This window comes from Lagopus leucura, unplaced genomic scaffold, assembly GCF_019238085.1.
Source record: "Lagopus leucura isolate 7727_CA_CO unplaced genomic scaffold, USGS_WTPT01 Super-Scaffold_100034, whole genome shotgun sequence".
Taxonomy (NCBI): Eukaryota; Metazoa; Chordata; class Aves; order Galliformes; family Phasianidae; genus Lagopus; species Lagopus leucura.
Genome location: NW_024962283.1, coordinates 2,822,485 through 2,841,461, shown reverse-complemented (window position 1 = coordinate 2,841,461; position 18,977 = coordinate 2,822,485). Strand labels below are relative to the sequence as shown.

The following is an 18,977-nucleotide window of genomic DNA, read 5'->3' as shown; positions in this document are numbered from 1 at the left end:
TTGCCAGTGAAGAAGTCAAGTATGCCACCCTGTTTCCACATTCTCCAGCCTGCAGACTTTGCTAACAAATCTGATGGACAACACAACGACATGTCTGGATGGCACTTCTCTATTTCCAAGTATGTGTTTGCTTTTGAAAGCCCCTCATTTCCAGTATCAGCAATGAGTTTGGTGCCAAATCAGCTCACCACACTTCTTGATCCTTGTGGCTCCAGTACCTTGGTAATGGGCACCACTGGCTGCAATCAGTGTGTGTTCTTGTATATGGCACATATTATGAAATCTCAAATACTTGTACATGTATGAAAAGGTTTCTATTCAAGCTCCAGGATACAATCCAATTCTCAATAAAATAAACAGGAGAAACTGAATGTGAAACCTTTCCAGGTGTACTTCTGTATCTTGCATAACGTCTTAAGATTGAGAATGCCATGGGAAAAGGCCAATAGACATAAACTGAGAAGTAGAAACAGCTTTACTTATAAATATGATAATCATTTAAGGAGGATAAGTACAACACTACTTATTGGAGCCCATCCATAATTTGAACGTGGATTTGTTTATGCTGTTTAAGCAGTAAGGGATGCTACTTGCTTGTCTTCCCTACCAACTGCTTATTCATCTGGCTTGAAATGGTCACTGTTACTTACTTCTAACACATCATATCTCTTACCACAATTTCAGTCACCTGCTAAGGACTGTGGTACCTCGCAGCATCTCAGACGATGCAGTTTTAAGCCCATGAATCACGCAGTGCAGAACACCAACTGCTGCAACCTTATGCTGTGCTGTGAGACCAGTTCTGCCAGGCAGATGAAAGACACTCTTCCCCAAAGTAATGTTAAAGTATAGAGAATATTTCCATGTGTATAACTTTGTTTTAATTCAGTAAAATTGCAGGGATGTAGAAAAGGTTAATGTTACTTCTGACTGATGAGATACACTAGGCATCAAATGTGTCGTAAGCCTTTATGACTCCCATATGGAAGCTTGTAATTGGTACAAGAGCATTTCCATGCAGTATTTAGCTAAGTGCTCTTACTGAAAACACACTTGGAAGTTATTTCTTTCAGTTATGCATGAAAGTTAAAAACACAACAAATGCAATCCACAAATAAAGAGTGAACTCCAAGTTGAGAAACTTGATGGACCATTGCTCTGCAAAACCCCCAGTACATACAGGGTAGGGATGTGGCTTCCAGGGACCCTAGGCAGCACACAGAGCATCATGCCAGCTGCTAGGAGGCACAACACGTGCACAGACTTCCTTTTCTCCAGCAGACGTTGCTGTAACAGCTGGATATGCAAAGGGGAGTCCAGTGCTGGAAAGCCTGTGAAGGAAACTCTTTGCTTCTAGCAAGATGAATAATACACCTGTTCCCTAGTCATGAGCAAACACTACAAAGGAATAATTAGAAACTATCTGACCTGAAACCCACATGCCCATTACTGTGGTATTTTTCCACCTACTACAGGTGAAACAGAAGATGGGCTGGACCTGGAAGGGGAGGGGTGGAGTGGCAGCACAAGATGCTGATTTATAAAGCACCAGCAAACAGTGCTCTTTCTCCACAGGCTCTGGACAACGAACTCGTCCTGCCTGAAGGATGCCAAAACGCAAGCAGGATTCCAGCTAACATCTGCTTGTCAACTGAGAGGGAACTACCACCCCTGTGAGCTTTTGCACTGCAACAGTCAGAAGTGCTCTGAGTTCCACTTTTCTCCTGTTGGGCTTTTGCTTTTCATCTGGAGCTTTTGGCTTGGCTGCTTCATTGCATCTGGAAAGGAATAAGCTCACCAAGATGGTAAAGGTGAGTACACTGTTCACCAAAACTGCTGCTACTATGTGAGTTTCTTCCTACTAACAAGCTCTAATTTAATCTATGTGTATCAGAAATATGAGCAAAGCAAAAAATGGAATTGATACTAGAAACTATTGGGCATCCAGTCTTAATGACTAAGGTTGTCAGTCTAGGTAAGTATGCACTTCCAATCCTAAAATGCAAAGAGATTGGATAGAAAACACCTCCATGAATGGCTAGTATTGTAATCACGATTTTCATGAACAGTAACTCTTTTGCAAATGCCAAAATCTGAGATTTTATGAAGATTTGCAGGTTAGAGGTTATATGTACATCATGCACAGCAACCAACAGAATTTCCTAACTTCACTAATTTTCTTTTCTCTTCCTGCTAGGTTGTCATGATAGACAGTTGCTTTCTCTATCTTGGTCTCTGTGCAGATTTGAAAAGCCAAACAGATCTTTGAGTTGGATAGTTGAAGGGAAGAGTAGGAGTGCAAAGCAAGAATCCCAGTAGATAAACCAGATTGTGTGTCTTTGGTGTGATTCAAAATTTAGAACGTCCTGTAATGGAGATGTTCTGTATCTGGGATATTTGTCAAACAAACTGAAGTGCTTGAGAAAGACTTCAGGCTTGTAATTGGCTGAACCATTCACCAGCTCTTAGCTTTTCCCTTCCTCAAGATAAAATGTTAATATTTCAACATTCCTTTAATTAAAGGGCATCTGAGGACAGGGGGTCAGTTTGGAGTTCAGAATAATAGTAAGCAATGGGATGTCCAAACCTATTATTTCCTTGTTGTTTCCATCACTTAAGCTGACTTAGGCTTTATACAGGACATACACTTTCACTCACCTGAAAGATTCCCTTTGTAGCAACCTAAATGACAAATGTCCTACAAAACATGTGTGTACCTATCAGCAGCACACCAGCACATCCATCCCACCAGTAAAGCACACCATCAGATAAGACCCAGCATGACTCTCATGAGACTCCGATGGCTAATCTCTAAGGAAGCCTCTGAAATGGGGTCAACCAATAGTTCTTCCAAGGAATGGCATGTAATTTACAAGATAATTAGGATCTGGAACGTTATGATTATAGAAGCTGGCAAATGGGCAACACAGGAAGTGTGCCCTTCAGAGTGCAGTGTTAATGTAAAGTTAGGAGGATGCAACCCTCCTGAAGTTACATTATCCATAAAGCAGAACGTCAGAGGTTTGGCAGCATCCCTGGGTTACTTACCTGTTACTAGATTGGCCAGTATGGGTAAACAAGAAAGAAGTAACAGGCTTGCTTCTCCCTGGCAGCCCAATAAGCTGTTTGCCTCCATTTTATGTCATCTGGTGTAAACGTGTGAATGGTAATTTTAAGTGAAAATAACAGTGAAGTCATGGATCTAAAAAGCTGTAGGAGCAGCCAAAGAAATAAACTTCTCTTTTTCTTTTTCTTCTTTCTCCTTTTCCACTCCATGTTAATTTTGCTGAGGTCCTGGGCAGCATTCCCACACTTTGTGTTAGATCATAAAGCACTGGAAGTGTTGTGCTCTCTAAAGGAATCACTGTAATTGACAGATGCTGAAGACCTGATTGTGAGTGCTGCAGTGCTTGCTGTGGGGATATAAGGACAGGGATAGCACTCAAAGTTGCTGGGAGAAAGAAACAGCAGCAATTCCAACTTAGCAAAGAAACAGAAGGACTTGTCAGAGTCTGATTTGTGCAGGTGCATGGAACAAAGCTAAAACCTGCCTTCTTCCACAGAAAAAGTCTGATGTTTACTCAATTGAGATCAATGGGCTAAAAGATCTGGAAAAAACAAAGACCGGAGAGGAAGAAAAGTGCAAAGACCTGAAGGGCAACAAGAAAAAAAAGAATGAAGAACTGAAGAAAGAACTGGACCTGGTGAGTATTGCTAACTCCACGTCAGCTGGCAGGACAGCCTCAACCACTGTTTGAATGAATGCTGGTGAAGGGAAGTGCCAATGCTGAAAATCCAGCAGGGAGAAATAAGCTTCCTTACGCCCCTGTAGTACGCCTGAAAAAAAGCTGTGCAGGATTAGTATCTGTAATGAAAGGATGATTCTGACTTGATGAAGCCCCCGCTGGTACAGAGCAGTGCATCCCTACCGAGGTCTGTACTTTCCCAGATGGAATTAATATATAATATTAAGCTGCCTTCTCTCAGCTGCCATTTGCACAGCCAGCCAGGAAGCAGAAGGAAGAGAGGAGCAAAACATCTTGCTCCACAGATTGCTAGTAGATCTAGAAGCACGGCTCAGCTTTACAGTTTTCTCCCTGCAAGGTACTTCAAGGAGAGAGCACTAAGCTCAAGCAACCTGCGTTTCCTTCTGGCTTGCCAGGGACCCGCTGGCTGGGTTTGGAAAACTCACTTCCTCCATGCATGCTTCAGTTTCCCAATCTGAAACATGAAGTTAATTATTCTGACCTCTTTTCGGAACTGCCTTAAGAACAGCTCACAGCAAAGGCAATGCATGGGTTAGGCAGTATTTCAAAGGTAAGGAAATCCCCAAACGAGCCATCAATTTCTCCATCATCTTTCTGAGCTCTATTCAGTCCCAGCTAAATAATTCTCAATGTATCTCATCTTTGCCACCGGGGATGTAACAGTACTCTCATGTTTCTAAAGAAAAATCAAAGCACAGACAAGTTAATTGACTCATCCGAGCAGCAATGAATCATGCTGTGAAAACAATGGTGAGAACTCACAAATTCTTGGCTTCTAAACCTCTGTTCACCACAAGATGTAATTGGGTCAGCAATAGCACAGCGTTGTCACTGGAGGGAAAGGAGGAGAGCTTTCTGATTTCCCTCTCCCATGCCTCTTTCTTAACTGTGCTTAGAACCTGCTGCCTCTTTCCATGAGACCACAGCAAATCATTTCACTCCCTCGTCACTTTATCAGTTAAGCTTCTCGACTCCACGTAACACTGACATTTATGGTGAAACCCATTTCCGTCCAGCAGAAGACAAGTGTTGTAAATGCTTTGCAAATAGTAAAATAGGAGCAAATGCCAGAGGTGTGAATATGTAAGAGGAGACTTGTGCTTTTTCTGATAAACTATACTGTTTGTTTGTGGAAGTGGGATGTCACGCTAGCAACTGGATCCATAGCTCCAGATCCAGGCACTCTGAACCACTTCCAGATTCTGATACAAAATTTATAAGTCTGCTGGTCTGCTTACTGTCATTTTCTTTCTTTTGGAATCCAGGATGACCACAAACTCAGCACTTCACAACTGGAGGAAAAGTACGGTACGAGCATCGACAAAGTAAGTCCATAGGGCATCATTAAAACTTCCTGATTCAGATGCCTTCCTTTACCTCTGGCTAATCCAAAGCTGCTTAGAGGCAGTGGGAAAGCATTCAAATTGGCAAACTGACAAAGCTGCACTCATGGATGCATGCATGCATAATCATGGAGCACCAGCTCCCAATAAACCCTCAAACAAACAGCATCTCAGTGCACGGCCCTGTCCTGGTTTTAAACTGGAGTTTCTCCATTGTCTGAAGGATTCCTCTGTTTTGTAATCAAAATCCCCATGCAAAACTGGACCACCACGTTCTCATCAGGGCCACAGCTTTTCTGAAGGTATTCAAAGTTTGCCACAGGCCATTTTTCCCTAGCAGTGTCACTATCCTGAAATCACTACCTTTGGAAATCAAAGGTGCAGGTTACCAATCCGTAACACTAACAACATTTAAGAAACAAGCAGCATACACTTCTTTTTCCTGAGCTGAGCTGAAAAGCTGCTTTCTGTGACCCCATGATAAATGTGGCATTTACTTTTGCAGGGTCTCTCCAGCGCAAGAGCAGCAGAGATTCTGGCTCGTGATGGTCCCAACTCGCTCACTCCTCCCAAAGCCACTCCTGAAATTGTTAAATTCCTCAAGCAGATGGTGGGAGGTTTTTCCATTCTCTTATGGATAGGAGCTGTCTTCTCCTGGATTTCATTTGGCATTCAGTTGGCTCAGGGAGCTGAATCAGCCTTTGACAACGTAAGTGTTTGAATAAGTACAAAGTGAGTATGCGACCCTTTGACAATCTAAGTAACTTGAATACTACTTCATAGTTACTCAGTAACAACCAGGAGGTCTTTTGTTCTTCAGGACTCTCCCTTTATGACTGAACATTTCTGCTAAATACCTGACATACCACTTCTAAGAGTGCCTGTCCAAAGGTTTTATAACTACTGCCTGTAATCACAATACTTGAGTATGCTGGAATCTTTGACTTTGATTCTCTGCTAGGAATATAACTGATTCAGGTTCATCCCAGGTTTGATTTAGAGAAGATTTTTAGAGACACAGGACGTTTACCATTATAACTTTTTTTATACCCCAGTTTTACTTGATCGATAGCAAGGCAAAACTTGAAAGCTCTTTTCTTAATTTGTCTTTTAGTCTGCCTCAACACTTCACTTCAAGTCTCTTGAAACCTTACAGAATGATATGATTTACTCCATCAGAGGAACTACTTAGCATATACTTTCAACTAACTGGATTATTTCTTTCACTGATTAGCTCTACCTTGGTGTAGTCCTTGCAGTGGTCGTCATCCTCACTGGTATCTTCGCTTACTATCAGGAAGCAAAAAGCACAAACATTATGGCTAGCTTCAGTAAAATGATTCCACAGGTAAGAATAACAAGCATTTCTTTTCCTGATAACACCTCAAAATGACTGACGTGGAACTTTATATATAAGCACCTTACATATAAGCAATAAGCATAACTTGAATCTACCTCTTGGTTGGGTGTTTAGAGGTAGCACCATGCTCATGTCAGCCATACTTCTGTCCTTCAGCAAGCTCTCGTCATAAGAGATGCAGAAAAGAAGGAAATGTCAGCAGACCAGCTGGTAGTGGGAGACATTGTGGAGATAAAGGGAGGAGACAGGATCCCAGCAGACATTCGTCTGATCACTACTCAGGGGTGCAAGGTAAGCAACGCTTTGTAGAGCACAGTGTAAGAGTGCTTTAGAGGCATTCATGACATGAACTACTTCTGCACACCTAATATGAGTTATTAGAGCTTTAAAATTTGACCACATATAAGTCACAGAATGCAGAAGCTCTACTAGGATGCCCAGCTCATGCCATACTAACATACTAATCCCTTTCCTGAACACCAGAACAAGCCATTGTGGCCATAGTATGTTCTAGCAATACTCCTTGCCAGGGCAGCAGCAGATGTAGCAACACTGCATTACGTGCCTCCAGAGACCTACAGTGAGGTCTTTGCCTTTCCTTTCAGGCTGCCACTGAAAACCCCACCAACAAACACATAGCATGGGCCGAACCAATTTCCTGCTGAAATACGTTCCTACAGTGACAGTGGCAATCATCTCATAGAACAGCACTGAGACACGATGGCCCTGTCACCTGTTATTAAATGTGCTGCAGCCTTCCTTCTGGGCTGTATGTAACTGCAAGTTACTGACTTTAACATGGGCATATCTCCGTTTCATTAAAGGTGGACAATTCTTCACTCACAGGGGAATCAGAGCCACAGTCCCGCTCCTGTGACTTCACCCATGAGAACCCCTTGGAGACCAGGAATATTGCATTCTATTCCACCACCTGCGTGGAAGGTGTGTAGCAACAAAGACCTCCAGAAATGGCACCTGTAGAGAGTGCCAAATAATATTTTTAACTCATTTTGAACTATTCTGCCTCAAGGAATTCCAAAAAGCTTTGGTTGCTATAAGAAATGGTTTCCAAAGGACACCAAAATAAAGCCTGCAGCACTGAGCTGGTCATTCACCACGTCAACCAGTGAGACCTTTGTTTTAACACCTAGACTGGTTATGGGTGCAATCAGCATTAACTGCCATTCTATTGTGGTCTTTCAATCATCACCTTTAGAAATGACAAGTTGCAGAAGCCTTTATGTACTTGTGGATGCTTCTGTGAAAGGGCTCTGTGCACTTGAAGGTGTTGTTCCTGTGATCAGAACTCAAAGGCACGTGTTGTACCTAACAGACTATCTGCTAGGAAACTGCACTGTGCCTTGGGTAATGCTGCATTCCTACTGCAACACCATCAGCAAAGGCTAAGGAAAATGGATTTTGTCCTTCTTTCCCTTTCTAAAGGAAAATAAATAATTCTGGGGTGAGGTCTCAGCTATGTAAAGGCTGAAAGGGGTCTTTGTTAATCAATACTGTGTAGAGAAGACAGGCTTGAAACTGATGGACTTATTTCTTTACAGGCACTGCTACTGGCATTGTAATCAACACTGGGGACCGCACGATCATTGGGCGGATTGCTTCTCTTGCATCAGGAGTAGGAAACGAGAAAACACCCATTGCTATTGAGATAGAACACTTTGTCTACCTGGTGGCAGGAGTGGCCATTTCCATCGGTGTCCTCTTCTTCATTATTTCTGTATCAATGCGGTACAAGATTCTGGACTCCATCATTTTTCTCATTGGCATCATCGTGGCAAACGTGCCAGAGGGACTGCTAGCCACAGTGACAGTGAGTCTGAGCTGCCACTCATAGTGCTTCAGTCACTACCACAATTCATCTCCCTTAACTTCAATACAGCGTAACACTAAAAAACAGATTACCTCACTTGAGATGAGGTGGGGTGTTTTTCTTTCCATGAAACTGATAGGACAAACATATAGGAATTCTGGCGTAACTGAGCTATTAATCTGAGCTTCAGCACAAGAATTCAGCTCTGAACAATGGTTTTGAAATACTGTTCTGCCTCAATTGCTAACAGTATGATGATGTGAGTCATTTCTCCACAACCTGTTCCTCTTTGGAACAGAAGACATTGTACCCTAAAAGTTGCATGAAAATTCCATTTACTAATACATAAAAATGGTCTTTACAATCCCCAGCTAAGAAGCAGCACAACTGTTAAGCACTGTTAGCCCTAAAGCACACTAACAATGAACTGCAGTACGAAGAGCTTCACTTCAGGATTCATTAGATTGGGAATTCCCCCAACATTGCAGCTTCTTCCATCTTAGACAGCCTCTTAACTGATACAGCACTCATCACTATCAGCAGGCAATCAGGTTGCTCTCATTAACACCTGCACTTTTTCTTAGTTTCAGCTGCACATCTGAGCTAAATAATGCTTTTGCAATGCAAAATTGCAGCCACCAAAAGATGACTTTTAAAAAAATGCTCTCTTTCAGAAAAGCAACAACGTTAAAAGTAGCAGTCTGCAGGCTGCTTACATCATTCTTTAATGGTATCTCACTGGCAGCAAGCTGAACTTCTTGCTTTACCTCTACCAGGTGAGCCTGTCTCTGACAGCCAAACGGATGGCAAAGAAGAACTGCTTGGTGAAGAACTTGGAAGCTGTGGAAACGCTTGGCTCTACTTCCATCATCTGCTCTGACAAGACAGGGACCCTCACGCAGAACAGGATGACTGTTGCCCACCTCTGGTTTGATAATCAAATCTACTCAGCTGATACCAGTGAAGATCAAACAAGTAAATATGGCAGTGGGGGGATGTAGAAAACGGTGGCTATGTGGGATGTTTCCCACTTACAGTCTGTCCAACTGATGTCAATGAGGATATCTTTTCAGAGATGAAACATATACCTCCCTGCCACACACAAGTGCAGCGTGCAATAGGAAAATCCCTTCTTTGCCACACAGAGATGAGAACAGAATAATTCCCATCACCAGAAAATAAGCCTGGAGGAGGTTCTAATTCCAAGTGCACTCACTGACAGTGAATTTAGGAGGGAAATAAGCACACAAACTTTATCTAAGTAACTTGGCCAGAACTGCTAGCTGATTGCCATAAGGTTCCTGTTGAAGTGTTTTTCTGTAACAAAACCTATCAAAGGAACAACCTTATTCTGCAAACAATTCAATCGTGTTGTTCCAAACTGGAGCTTTTACTTCCACCACATACTATGCTAATGGATGCTGTATTCCTTTTGTTTCTTTTCAGCCCAGCCTTTTGACCAAAGCTCTCCATCATGGACAGCACTATCAAAAATTGTAACTCTATGCAACCGAGCAGAATTCAGACCAGGACAGGAGAATCTCCCAATAATGAAGGTACTGCTTCACATCAACTTCTTTCTCTTCCTTTGGAAGAGCAATACATACAAGCTGTTCTATTTAGATTCAGTCTTCTCTTACATTTAACACTCCAGCCTTCTAACTCACTGTTGGCTATAAACTCATTAAAAAATTTAAGGCACATTTTTAGCACAAGGCTTTTTTGGGGACAACTACTGCTTTATCACTGCTGCTCAAGCACCCAACATCTTACAGAAGCACTAAGATGTCTTGAAAGAGGGGCAGATGTGCTATCAACTGTCCCTTCTCTCACCCATACAGAGAGTTGTGGTGGGTGATGCCTCCGAAACAGCTCTGCTGAAATTTGCAGAAGTTGTTCTGGGTGACGTCATGAATATTCGAGCACGGAACAAGAAAGTGGCTGAAATTCCCTTCAACTCTACCAACAAATTCCAGGTGTGTTTCAGTTTTTTGGAAACAGGCCAAACTGTTTCCAGCTTTCAGTGTTTCTATCAGCATATCGAATGCAACAGTTGGTGACCTGGAAGTTTTAATGGGTGAATTCAACGACAGGGAAGACTTAATCTCCAATAATTGCAGTTCATTCCATTTGATGGAAAGAATGATACGTGGAAAAGGAGAATAATTGCTATTTCTGTGCAAAGTAACCAAAAATGGAAACAAATAAGGGTCATATATGCTTCTTCAAATGACTTTGTATTGTGGCACACAGCTCTCCATTCACGAGACTGACGATCCCAATGACAAACGCTTTCTGCTGGTGATGAAAGGTGCCCCAGAGAGGATCCTAGAGAGATGCAGCACTATCATGATCAATGGGAAAGAAGAACCACTGGACAGTGAAAAGGCAGAAGCTTTCCAAACAGCATACATGGAGCTGGGAGGCCTGGGAGAAAGAGTGCTTGGTGAGTCCTAGAGGGACTGTAAGAGAACTGCAGTGCAAAATGGGGAGTTTAAATCCTGGTATGAGCACAGTGTGTCTGGACTTCATTCCCCCTGCAGTGAAGGGTAAAAAACGAAGTGTGCTGCCTTCTGTGCAGACTGCTGAATCTCACTGCCATGCTGCCAGCTCCCTGTGGCAGGGATGCTCTTACTGCTATATACTGATGTCAATCTGAAACACCGTGCAGCCAAAACAAAGTTACAACGGCAGGTTAAATAATCCTCTAAAGAAAGCAAATGGTTAAATGCACCAGAATTTTACAGGCAAGAGAAAATCTGATGCTAAGCTTTAGCAAGCTCTCCTCTTTCATTATTTCCTGTATATTCTGTCAACCTACATTTCCTTCTAGGTTTCTGTCACCTGTACCTGCCTGAAAATGAGTTTCCAGACACCTACACATTTGACACAGATTCCATGAATTTCCCCACATCCAATCTATGCTTTGTTGGGCTCCTATCTATGATTGACCCACCTCGTTCCACAGTGCCAGATGCTGTCTCAAAGTGCCGCAGCGCCGGGATCAAGGTAGGGATCTCACAATATTCTTACAGACTGTAACCTCAGTGTATGTAACTTGAATTCTCATAGAAAAAGGTTTCTTTATTCTGCGTTGTTCCAACCTTACTGCTCATGACAAAGCTTTTTTCGCAGCTCTGATAAAATGGTGCCAATAACAAGAGGTAGAGAACTGAAATCAATACAGAGCTAATTAATTGCCACTACCTGTCTTTGTTAAGTAAATAGCATAGCTTTCCAAGTTCAGATTCTAAACTGTTTCCTGGTCTAGAACAATAGACATTTCACCTAATCTCTCTGCATCCACAGCATGTACGTTTGTCACTCACTCCTAGCACTTGTCCCTTCCTCAGGTTATCATGGTCACTGGTGATCACCCAATCACTGCCAAGGCCATTGCCAAAAGTGTGGGCATCATTTCAGCCACCAGTGAGACGGTGGAAGACATTGCGAAGCGCCTCAACATTCCTGTTGAGCAAGTCAATAGACAGTAAGAACAGCAGAGCATCTGGGATACCTACTGCCTTCATTTTCTGAAAGCTATGCCTTCTTCTTCTACAGTGCTTTTAGCCAAACTCTACATCGCAGCCCCCAAGCCCACCTAACGTGCCTCTCTACCTGAATAATTCTGTGCCTAGGCCAGGGCTCCCACCTGCACTCACCATTGGAAAACACTGGCGAATAATACTTTGCAGATCTTTGTTGTCACTGCACAACTGACTAAACATGCACACTGAAAACCACAATTCAGTACCTTGTGTGGTGCTGGAGGATGACCTGACCACCACTCCAAGTTCCTCTTTCACCACTGTAAAAAAAAAACCAAAAACAACAAATACCCCCTCCCTTAAAACAAAAAACCAGAAGAAAAGCATTAAAGATTTTTAGAGATGTCTTCCTCCCCCACTCTCACCCCCCCAACCCTCAGAGTACTCTTTAAAATGCATTTTCTGTTGTTAAGCCTACTCTGGAGGAAGCTCTGATTACTTCCCTCTGTCTCTAGGTAACTAATTCAGTCTGGATTTCTGCAGTGGCTTTCATTCAACACCTGCTGATTAACAACTAACGCTTCTGAAATTAACTCAATTTGCTGCCTTTCCTCACTGTTAAACTGCATTCATTCTACGAGTGCACTGTTCTCTATCTAAGCCTTTTGATTTGGAGACATACCCATGGCTATTCACAGGGAGGCTACAGCAGCAGTAGTGAATGGGATGGAGCTGAAGGACATGAGCTTGCAGGAGCTGGATGAAATTTTGTGCAACCATTCGGAGATTGTTTTTGCACGGACATCACCCCAACAGAAACTGATCATAGTGGAAGGCTGCCAAAGACAGGTAAGAGGTGTACAAGCTTCTGCACAGACACTGCTCTGGTGTATTTCCACAGGTATCACCCTCCAGGTGACAGTGGAAGGCAATTTCCAGTGCACTCTCAGCTCTGCTCACACCGCTCTCACCGTGCGAGAGCAGCATCCCACAGACTGCCACAAGCACTGTCTTTTCTGGACAGAACCCAAGTTCTTTGAATTCCTGCTACAGACTCTGAACTCCTACCGACAAAATGAGCTTATCCAAAGCATGAATGCCTTAGAGCCGTGCTGAGGGGTCTGACAGGCTTGTTGTAATTCAGAGGAGCTGCTGCTGGGATGCACAGCAAGCGTCCTGGGTAGAGACCTGCACGAACACTCTTTGGGAAGCAGCCTTCCCCCAGGAATTCTTTAAACCCAGATCAAAGCTACATATTACCACATCCTCTCGTCTTATCTCTTGTGGCCATTTAGACCCATGTACTTCCCTCCCACAGGAATGTTTAGACAAGAAGATAGATATGAATCCCACAAAATGTCATAGCATGATTTATCTGTGACCAAGCCTTATCTATATAACTTTCAAAGACTGCACAAGAACCCTCAGTAAGCATGAATCTGAGGCAGGATTTAAAGAGGGACTGTCCCACTCACAGGCAGCATTATGTAAGGGAGCATGGAGTGCAGCCAGCACAGGAGGCACAAGGAAAGAAATTACATATATAGCGAAGAATATATATATTCTGAACAAGATGCAGATTGTCATTCAGTGGTTCTCCCCTCTGATGCATCTTCCAAATAGATGCTGCAAATCAAAAACAACACTACCACCAGGCCTGATCTTCACAGGGATGGAGATCCAGCACAAGCCATTATTTCATTTTTGTAATTATGCCAGCACTAAGCTTTCCAATCAGCATTAACAGCTCTTCAAGTGTAAGCCTGAATTGCTGTCAGAGAAGAGAGAGGAAAAAAAAAAAAAAAAAAGGATAAAAATCTTCCCGTTAAATCTCATTTTTAATTTAAAGTTCTTTTAATGCCCTTTGGCAGACAGAGGGTAAATGTGTTCTGTACTGCTTGGACACCCACACCCTCAGTGGATGGAGAAGGATGCAGAGGAACGCCCTTCCCTTCCCCCTCTTGAGCCACTCAGTCTACACACTGCCTTTAGCACTGAGAGCCTCTAAGCTCTTCTGCCCATGGCAGTATTTATCAGTAGTGACACTGTGCTAAATCCCCAAAGGGACAGGACGTTCGGTATTTGCTTTAATCAGTTTGTCAGGCTTTTTCCCACTCAGAACACTGTGTTGCTACCCAGCTGTGAGCTTTTGCAACAAGCAGGACAGGACCCTTTTCTGCAGTAGATGGTTTCATTGGGAGATAACAAAGAAGCTGAACTGAATAATCAGTTTTCCATCTTTTGGATTCCTAACATGGCATATCAGTGGTCAGAGTTGTTGGGACAGCATGCAAAGGGTCTCTAGTGATCAGTGACACGATTTACAATTAAGATTAAAACCAAGTGAGTCTGTAATCACTGCACAAAAGTAAAGGACGGATCATGTGGGGTCCCTGAATTTCCCATTTATCTTTGCCGACTATAGAGGCAACCAAGACAACACACAGACACCTAATTTAGCCATCTGCTGCACACAGTCTGAGCCTACCATATTAATTCTAGAGACTTAGAGACTGGAAGGGTGCTGAGAGCTGAATGTCCTCAGGGGAAGAAGGCACTGCATCCTCTACAACCCCACGTTATGATCCTTCTGTGTGTTGCAGGGTGCAGTCGTTGCTGTGACTGGAGATGGAGTCAATGACTCCCCTGCTCTTAAAAAAGCAGATATTGGAATTGCTATGGGCATTGCTGGTTCTGATGCAGCTAAAAATGCAGCTGATATGGTACTGCTGGATGATAACTTTGCTTCTATAGTCACAGGAGTGGAAGAAGGTAAAAAAAATGTTGCTACCTCTTTTCTTAGCTGAAAGAAGCTGACAGCCACACAGCACTGGCTGGTCAGTCCTCCTGATCCTGCCCTCCTGCACCCCTCTCTGCAGACAGCTCATCTCATATCTCCCTTACTGTCATCCTGGATTTGGTTTTTGGTATTTGGAAAAAAAAAAAAGGGAACTGCTTCCATCCAAAGACACTACAAAGACAATAAGGAAATCATTCCTCTCTTGCACATACTTGCTAAGCAGGGCACTGGTTTGCTATCTCTGCTTGTTCAAACTCCAAACAAAAGCATCTCTCATCTTGCTCCTATGCAGTCTTTATCATCATAAAGAGACAAGCTGTTTTCTTTACATTTTAACCTTAATGCTTGCTCACACAGAGTCCTCTGTGCTACATCCAAACATACTCTGCTTCTCCAGCTGCAAAGTGCTCATGGTTTGCATTAAGACCACAGCGTGCTGAGGAACGGGAGTTTTCCTCCATCTTTCTCAGTGAAAGAGACTTTTTAATTTAATTAGAATTTTCAGGAGGGTCAAAGGGAAGGCAGGTTAATGTTTTGGGGGAAAAAAAAGCACTTTAAAATGTACGTGAGGAGAACACACATAAGCCATTACTGCTTTCACTTAAGTTAGTTAAAGAAGTAAGGTTTTGGGTTGTTTTTCTGAAAGCTGTTGGCAATCAGCCGTTACGGAAGTGTTTCCTTTTCTTCCAGGCCGCCTGATCTTTGACAACCTAAAGAAAACAATTGCCTACACGCTGACTAAGAACATTGCTGAGCTCTGTCCCTTTCTTATCTACATTATTGCCAGCATTCCAATGCCCATCGGAACCATCACCATCCTATTCATTGACCTGGGAACAGACATTGTAAGCTGCTGCCACAGAGCTGAATAGAGAAATATCCTCACAAGCGACAGAAGCTGGGTGTACAGGCACCCTGATGGTTTGTTTCTGTTACAGATCCCTTCTGTTGCGTTAGCCTATGAAAAAGCTGAAAGTGATATTATGAACAGGAGACCTCGAAACAAGAAGAAAGACAGGCTGGTGAACGAGCAGTTGGCTGTATACTCCTATCTGCAGATTGGTAGGTTGGCCTGTTCTCCATAACAACACCTTGCATCAGTAGAATGAGATAAAAACAAGCTCTTTCACTTTTTAGAAAAGGGGAACATGAAATTAAACCAGTACTCCTATGTTTTGCTTCTTCCCTATTTCTCTGGTCTATGTATGAGATACGGAGGTTGGTGGCCCTGCCTGCAGCAAGGGGGTTGGAGCTTGATGATCCTTGAGGTCCCTTTCAACCCAAGTCATTCTATGATTCTCTGATATAACTGATTCTCCCTCTCTGATTTCACAGGTATCATGCAGTCAGTGGGAGCCTTCGTGACATATTTTACAGTATATGCAGAACAAGGCTTCCTCCCTTCCACACTGCTTGGCGTTCGAGTCGACTGGGAAAACAATGCTATTAATGACTTTGAGGACTCTTATGGACAGGAATGGGTAAAGATGCACCAGAACATCTTCACTCTGTGTCTTTAAAATTCAATGCTCTCCTCTGAAATACAAGATTAAGAAAACAAAAGGGAGGCTTAAATGTAAACATTGGCCCAAATCCGACCATTGCACACCTTAATCTGAAATAACTGAGTTTATCCCTTTGTAACGGAAATCTTCCTGCCAAGGTTTACAGTTGCTTCCACAAGACAGGAGTGTTGGATATAACACAACTGTTTGTTTTTCCCTTTGCTCTGCAGACTAAATACCAGAGGACGTACCTGCAGTGGACTGGCTACACTGCCTTTTTTGTCAGCATCACCATTCAGCAAGTTGCAGATTTGATTATCAGGAAAACAAGAAGAAATTCCATTTTCCAGCAGGGTCTTTTCCGGTAGGTTTTGCTGGTCCTTTACCTGACAGGTGGATGGATTTATTAGCCCACTGCTAATTAGCTCAGTGATTTGCCCCCTCACATTCAGTCACTGAACAAAGACTAAATGTGGATTCAAGCCATAAACATTTTCTCACACTTCGCCACCCCTCTTCTATCTCATGATAGGAGTTTTCCTTAAGTAAAGGCTTTCTTCTGTTTAATCTGAAATAACACCAGCCTAAAAACTCCGTTCGTTAAAATGTTTACAATGAAGAAGTTTCCTCCCCAGATTATTTTCTTAATTCTTATCTACTTATCAGTACTTAGGTCACTTGAACTTCAAGCTAACTTCAGCCTGCCAGGTAAGGAGACACCAGCTGGTCCAACAGTGCTGGCTGCCCTTTGCAAAGGGCTCTGTGCCTGTAAATCCCATGAAAGCCAGGGAATTAAAAACATCTAGCAGGATGGAGGCTGCACGTGAAAGCTGGCATTTAGACAGAGTATTTCTGATAGGAAAGCAAACAGGTTTTCTTTCTCTATCTGCAGATACAGAGCCTACACCTATGTATTTTTCCTTCTTCCATTTGCATTTGAGTCACAATGAGCACATTCACACTGCAAGTAGGAGACATGAGTAACGCAGGCAGCAGGCCTGCCTAAAGCTAGCTCTGCTCTACGTAGGTCAGGAATGGGAGCAGGAAAGACATGGGAGTATGAGATGCATGGCGATGCTACAGAGCCCACCAGCTCCCTCACACCACACTGATCCCCATTTATCCCCATCTATCTCACGCAGGCCGTCCAAGCCAGTGATCAGAGCCTCAGGAAGGCACAGCCTTTGTAGTGTGCTGTGGAATCAGCTTTAACTACTTCTCTGTGATTTTCTTATAGGAACAAAGTCATCTGGGTGGGTATATTTTCCCAGATAGGAATTGCTCTGATTCTCACCTATGGTCTTGGACACGTTACAGCCCTGAACTTCACACCTCTGAGGTGAGCTCTGATGCTGGCACGCTTCCCTTTCCTTCACGTACTAATAGACACCGTTCTGTCTGAACCCACAAATGGGAGAAAGATGTCCAGCAGGACAGTTTTAGGATAAATATTTATGAATATTCATTTCGAAGAACAGGATGGGCAATTTCTTGACCAAAAAGGGAATTATTTTCACAGCTTCTATAAAGAATACATTACTTTTTTTTCTACTGAATTTACTGTAGAGAATGCAGAAACCTTCTTGTGTAGAACAAACCCCCAGATTTTGTCCAGCATCACCAACATTTTGGTGAGATTATATAACATTTTACTTAACTTTATGCAAGCAACTTCTATTTTAAACATATCACTGTCAAAAATGTTCCATTTTTCTGACATCTTCAGAGACTGTAATGCCAGCAGGCAACATTTCCTTCTGAATAGTATCCGGAATTCATTAATTAATTCAGTTAACTACTTGCACTTGGGCAGCTTGCAGGGACCTAATCTTATTTCTAATCATTTAAGTGCTTAAGTTACAGGGGGAAAAAAACGAGCAATGAAACACTACGAAACCCAGATTTCCTTTTAGTGAAATCAGACAGTGTAGAGAGAGGCCTCAGACATCCAGCTTGTGTTTAGATGCTTCTGAATGAGAATCTCTTCTCCCACTCCCAGGTTTCAGTACTGGTTTGTGGCTGTACCGTTTGCTGTCTTGATATGGGTCTATGATGAGGTCCGTAAGCTGTTTATCAGGAGATACCCAGGAAGTAAGTAGGATTCCTGCATTTAGCTGTCCTTTCCTCCACTGCCCCTCATTCACCTGACTGACAGACAACTCAAAATGGACCATTTGCCCCCAGAGCTCCCAACGTCACTTTTTTCATCCTCTCCTCTTGCAGGCTGGTGGGATAAGAACATGTATTACTGAATCCGTCCTTATCACTGGACTTCTTCCTCCTCACGGAGAGCTGCTCCTCCACCTCACACAGCCTCTGCTGCTTCAATGTCCTGTCTGTGCAATACCAAGTATACACTGGGCTCGCCCCATGAAGAAATTTCATGAATTTCATGAAGAATTAAGGACTTAAGAGGCTGGCAAGTAACCTCCTGCTGTACTGTAAAGATGATGCTTGTCTGAAATTGAAGTGCCATCTATTTTTGTAAAAAGAACGACCTTCCCTCATCCAAGGATGAACCTGGAGAGCACTCAGAGAGGAAAACACAAAGAAAGAAAAACACAACAGAAAAACTTAATGTAAGGCATTAATTTGCACTAGAGGGGTTGTTTGCTTATTTTCTTTTTGTTTTGTTTGTGCAACTGAATTCTAAGCAAGTGCATACATAGATCTGTATTACCTTGCTGAGAGTAATAACACTATATAGGAAAAATTTGATAATAAAAAGTATTTTCCAGAAGACAGTTCTCCACCTTATTTTCTGATAAAGACCAAGAGAGTGAAATGGAAAGGGACGCATTGAGAAATGCATCTGGAAGGCCAAGGCACAGCCAGTCCATTTAAACACCTTGTGATTCTGTGAGTGTAGAATGCTCAGCACTCATT

At 42.8% G+C, this 18,977-nt stretch overlaps 1 protein-coding gene and 1 long non-coding RNA gene across 2 annotated transcripts in view; one reads left to right on the top strand and one right to left on the bottom strand.

The window, feature by feature from the left end:
- The window catches only part of LOC122186067, a 51,940-nt gene that overhangs the window by 20,276 nt on the left and 12,687 nt on the right, over positions 1-18,977 (bottom strand). The gene's annotated exons all lie outside the window — the stretch shown is intronic.
- ATP12A (ATPase H+/K+ transporting non-gastric alpha2 subunit) lies at positions 1,581-18,831 on the top strand. The gene is made up of 23 exons (XM_042882430.1): positions 1,581-1,811; positions 3,564-3,704; positions 5,033-5,092; positions 5,616-5,819; positions 6,345-6,458; positions 6,627-6,761; positions 7,295-7,412; positions 8,030-8,298; positions 9,075-9,273; positions 9,745-9,854; positions 10,140-10,274; positions 10,552-10,744; positions 11,132-11,307; positions 11,652-11,788; positions 12,485-12,635; positions 14,390-14,558; positions 15,277-15,431; positions 15,525-15,648; positions 15,922-16,067; positions 16,322-16,455; positions 17,329-17,430; positions 18,091-18,182; positions 18,315-18,831. The coding sequence occupies exons 1-23, from the start codon at positions 1,803-1,805 to the stop codon at positions 18,341-18,343; spliced, it is 3,102 nt and encodes a 1,033-aa protein (XP_042738364.1). The 5' UTR covers positions 1,581-1,802; the 3' UTR covers positions 18,344-18,831.

Excerpts from the sequence above, each read along its gene's own strand:
- ATP12A (XM_042882430.1), top strand. Across the intron at positions 8,299-9,074 it reads GACTGCTAGCCACAGTGACA|GTGAGCCTGTCTCTGACAGC; the intron begins GTGAGTCTGAGC and ends TACCTCTACCAG. Across the intron at positions 16,456-17,328 it reads TTCCAGCAGGGTCTTTTCCG|GAACAAAGTCATCTGGGTGG; the intron begins GTAGGTTTTGCT and ends ATTTTCTTATAG.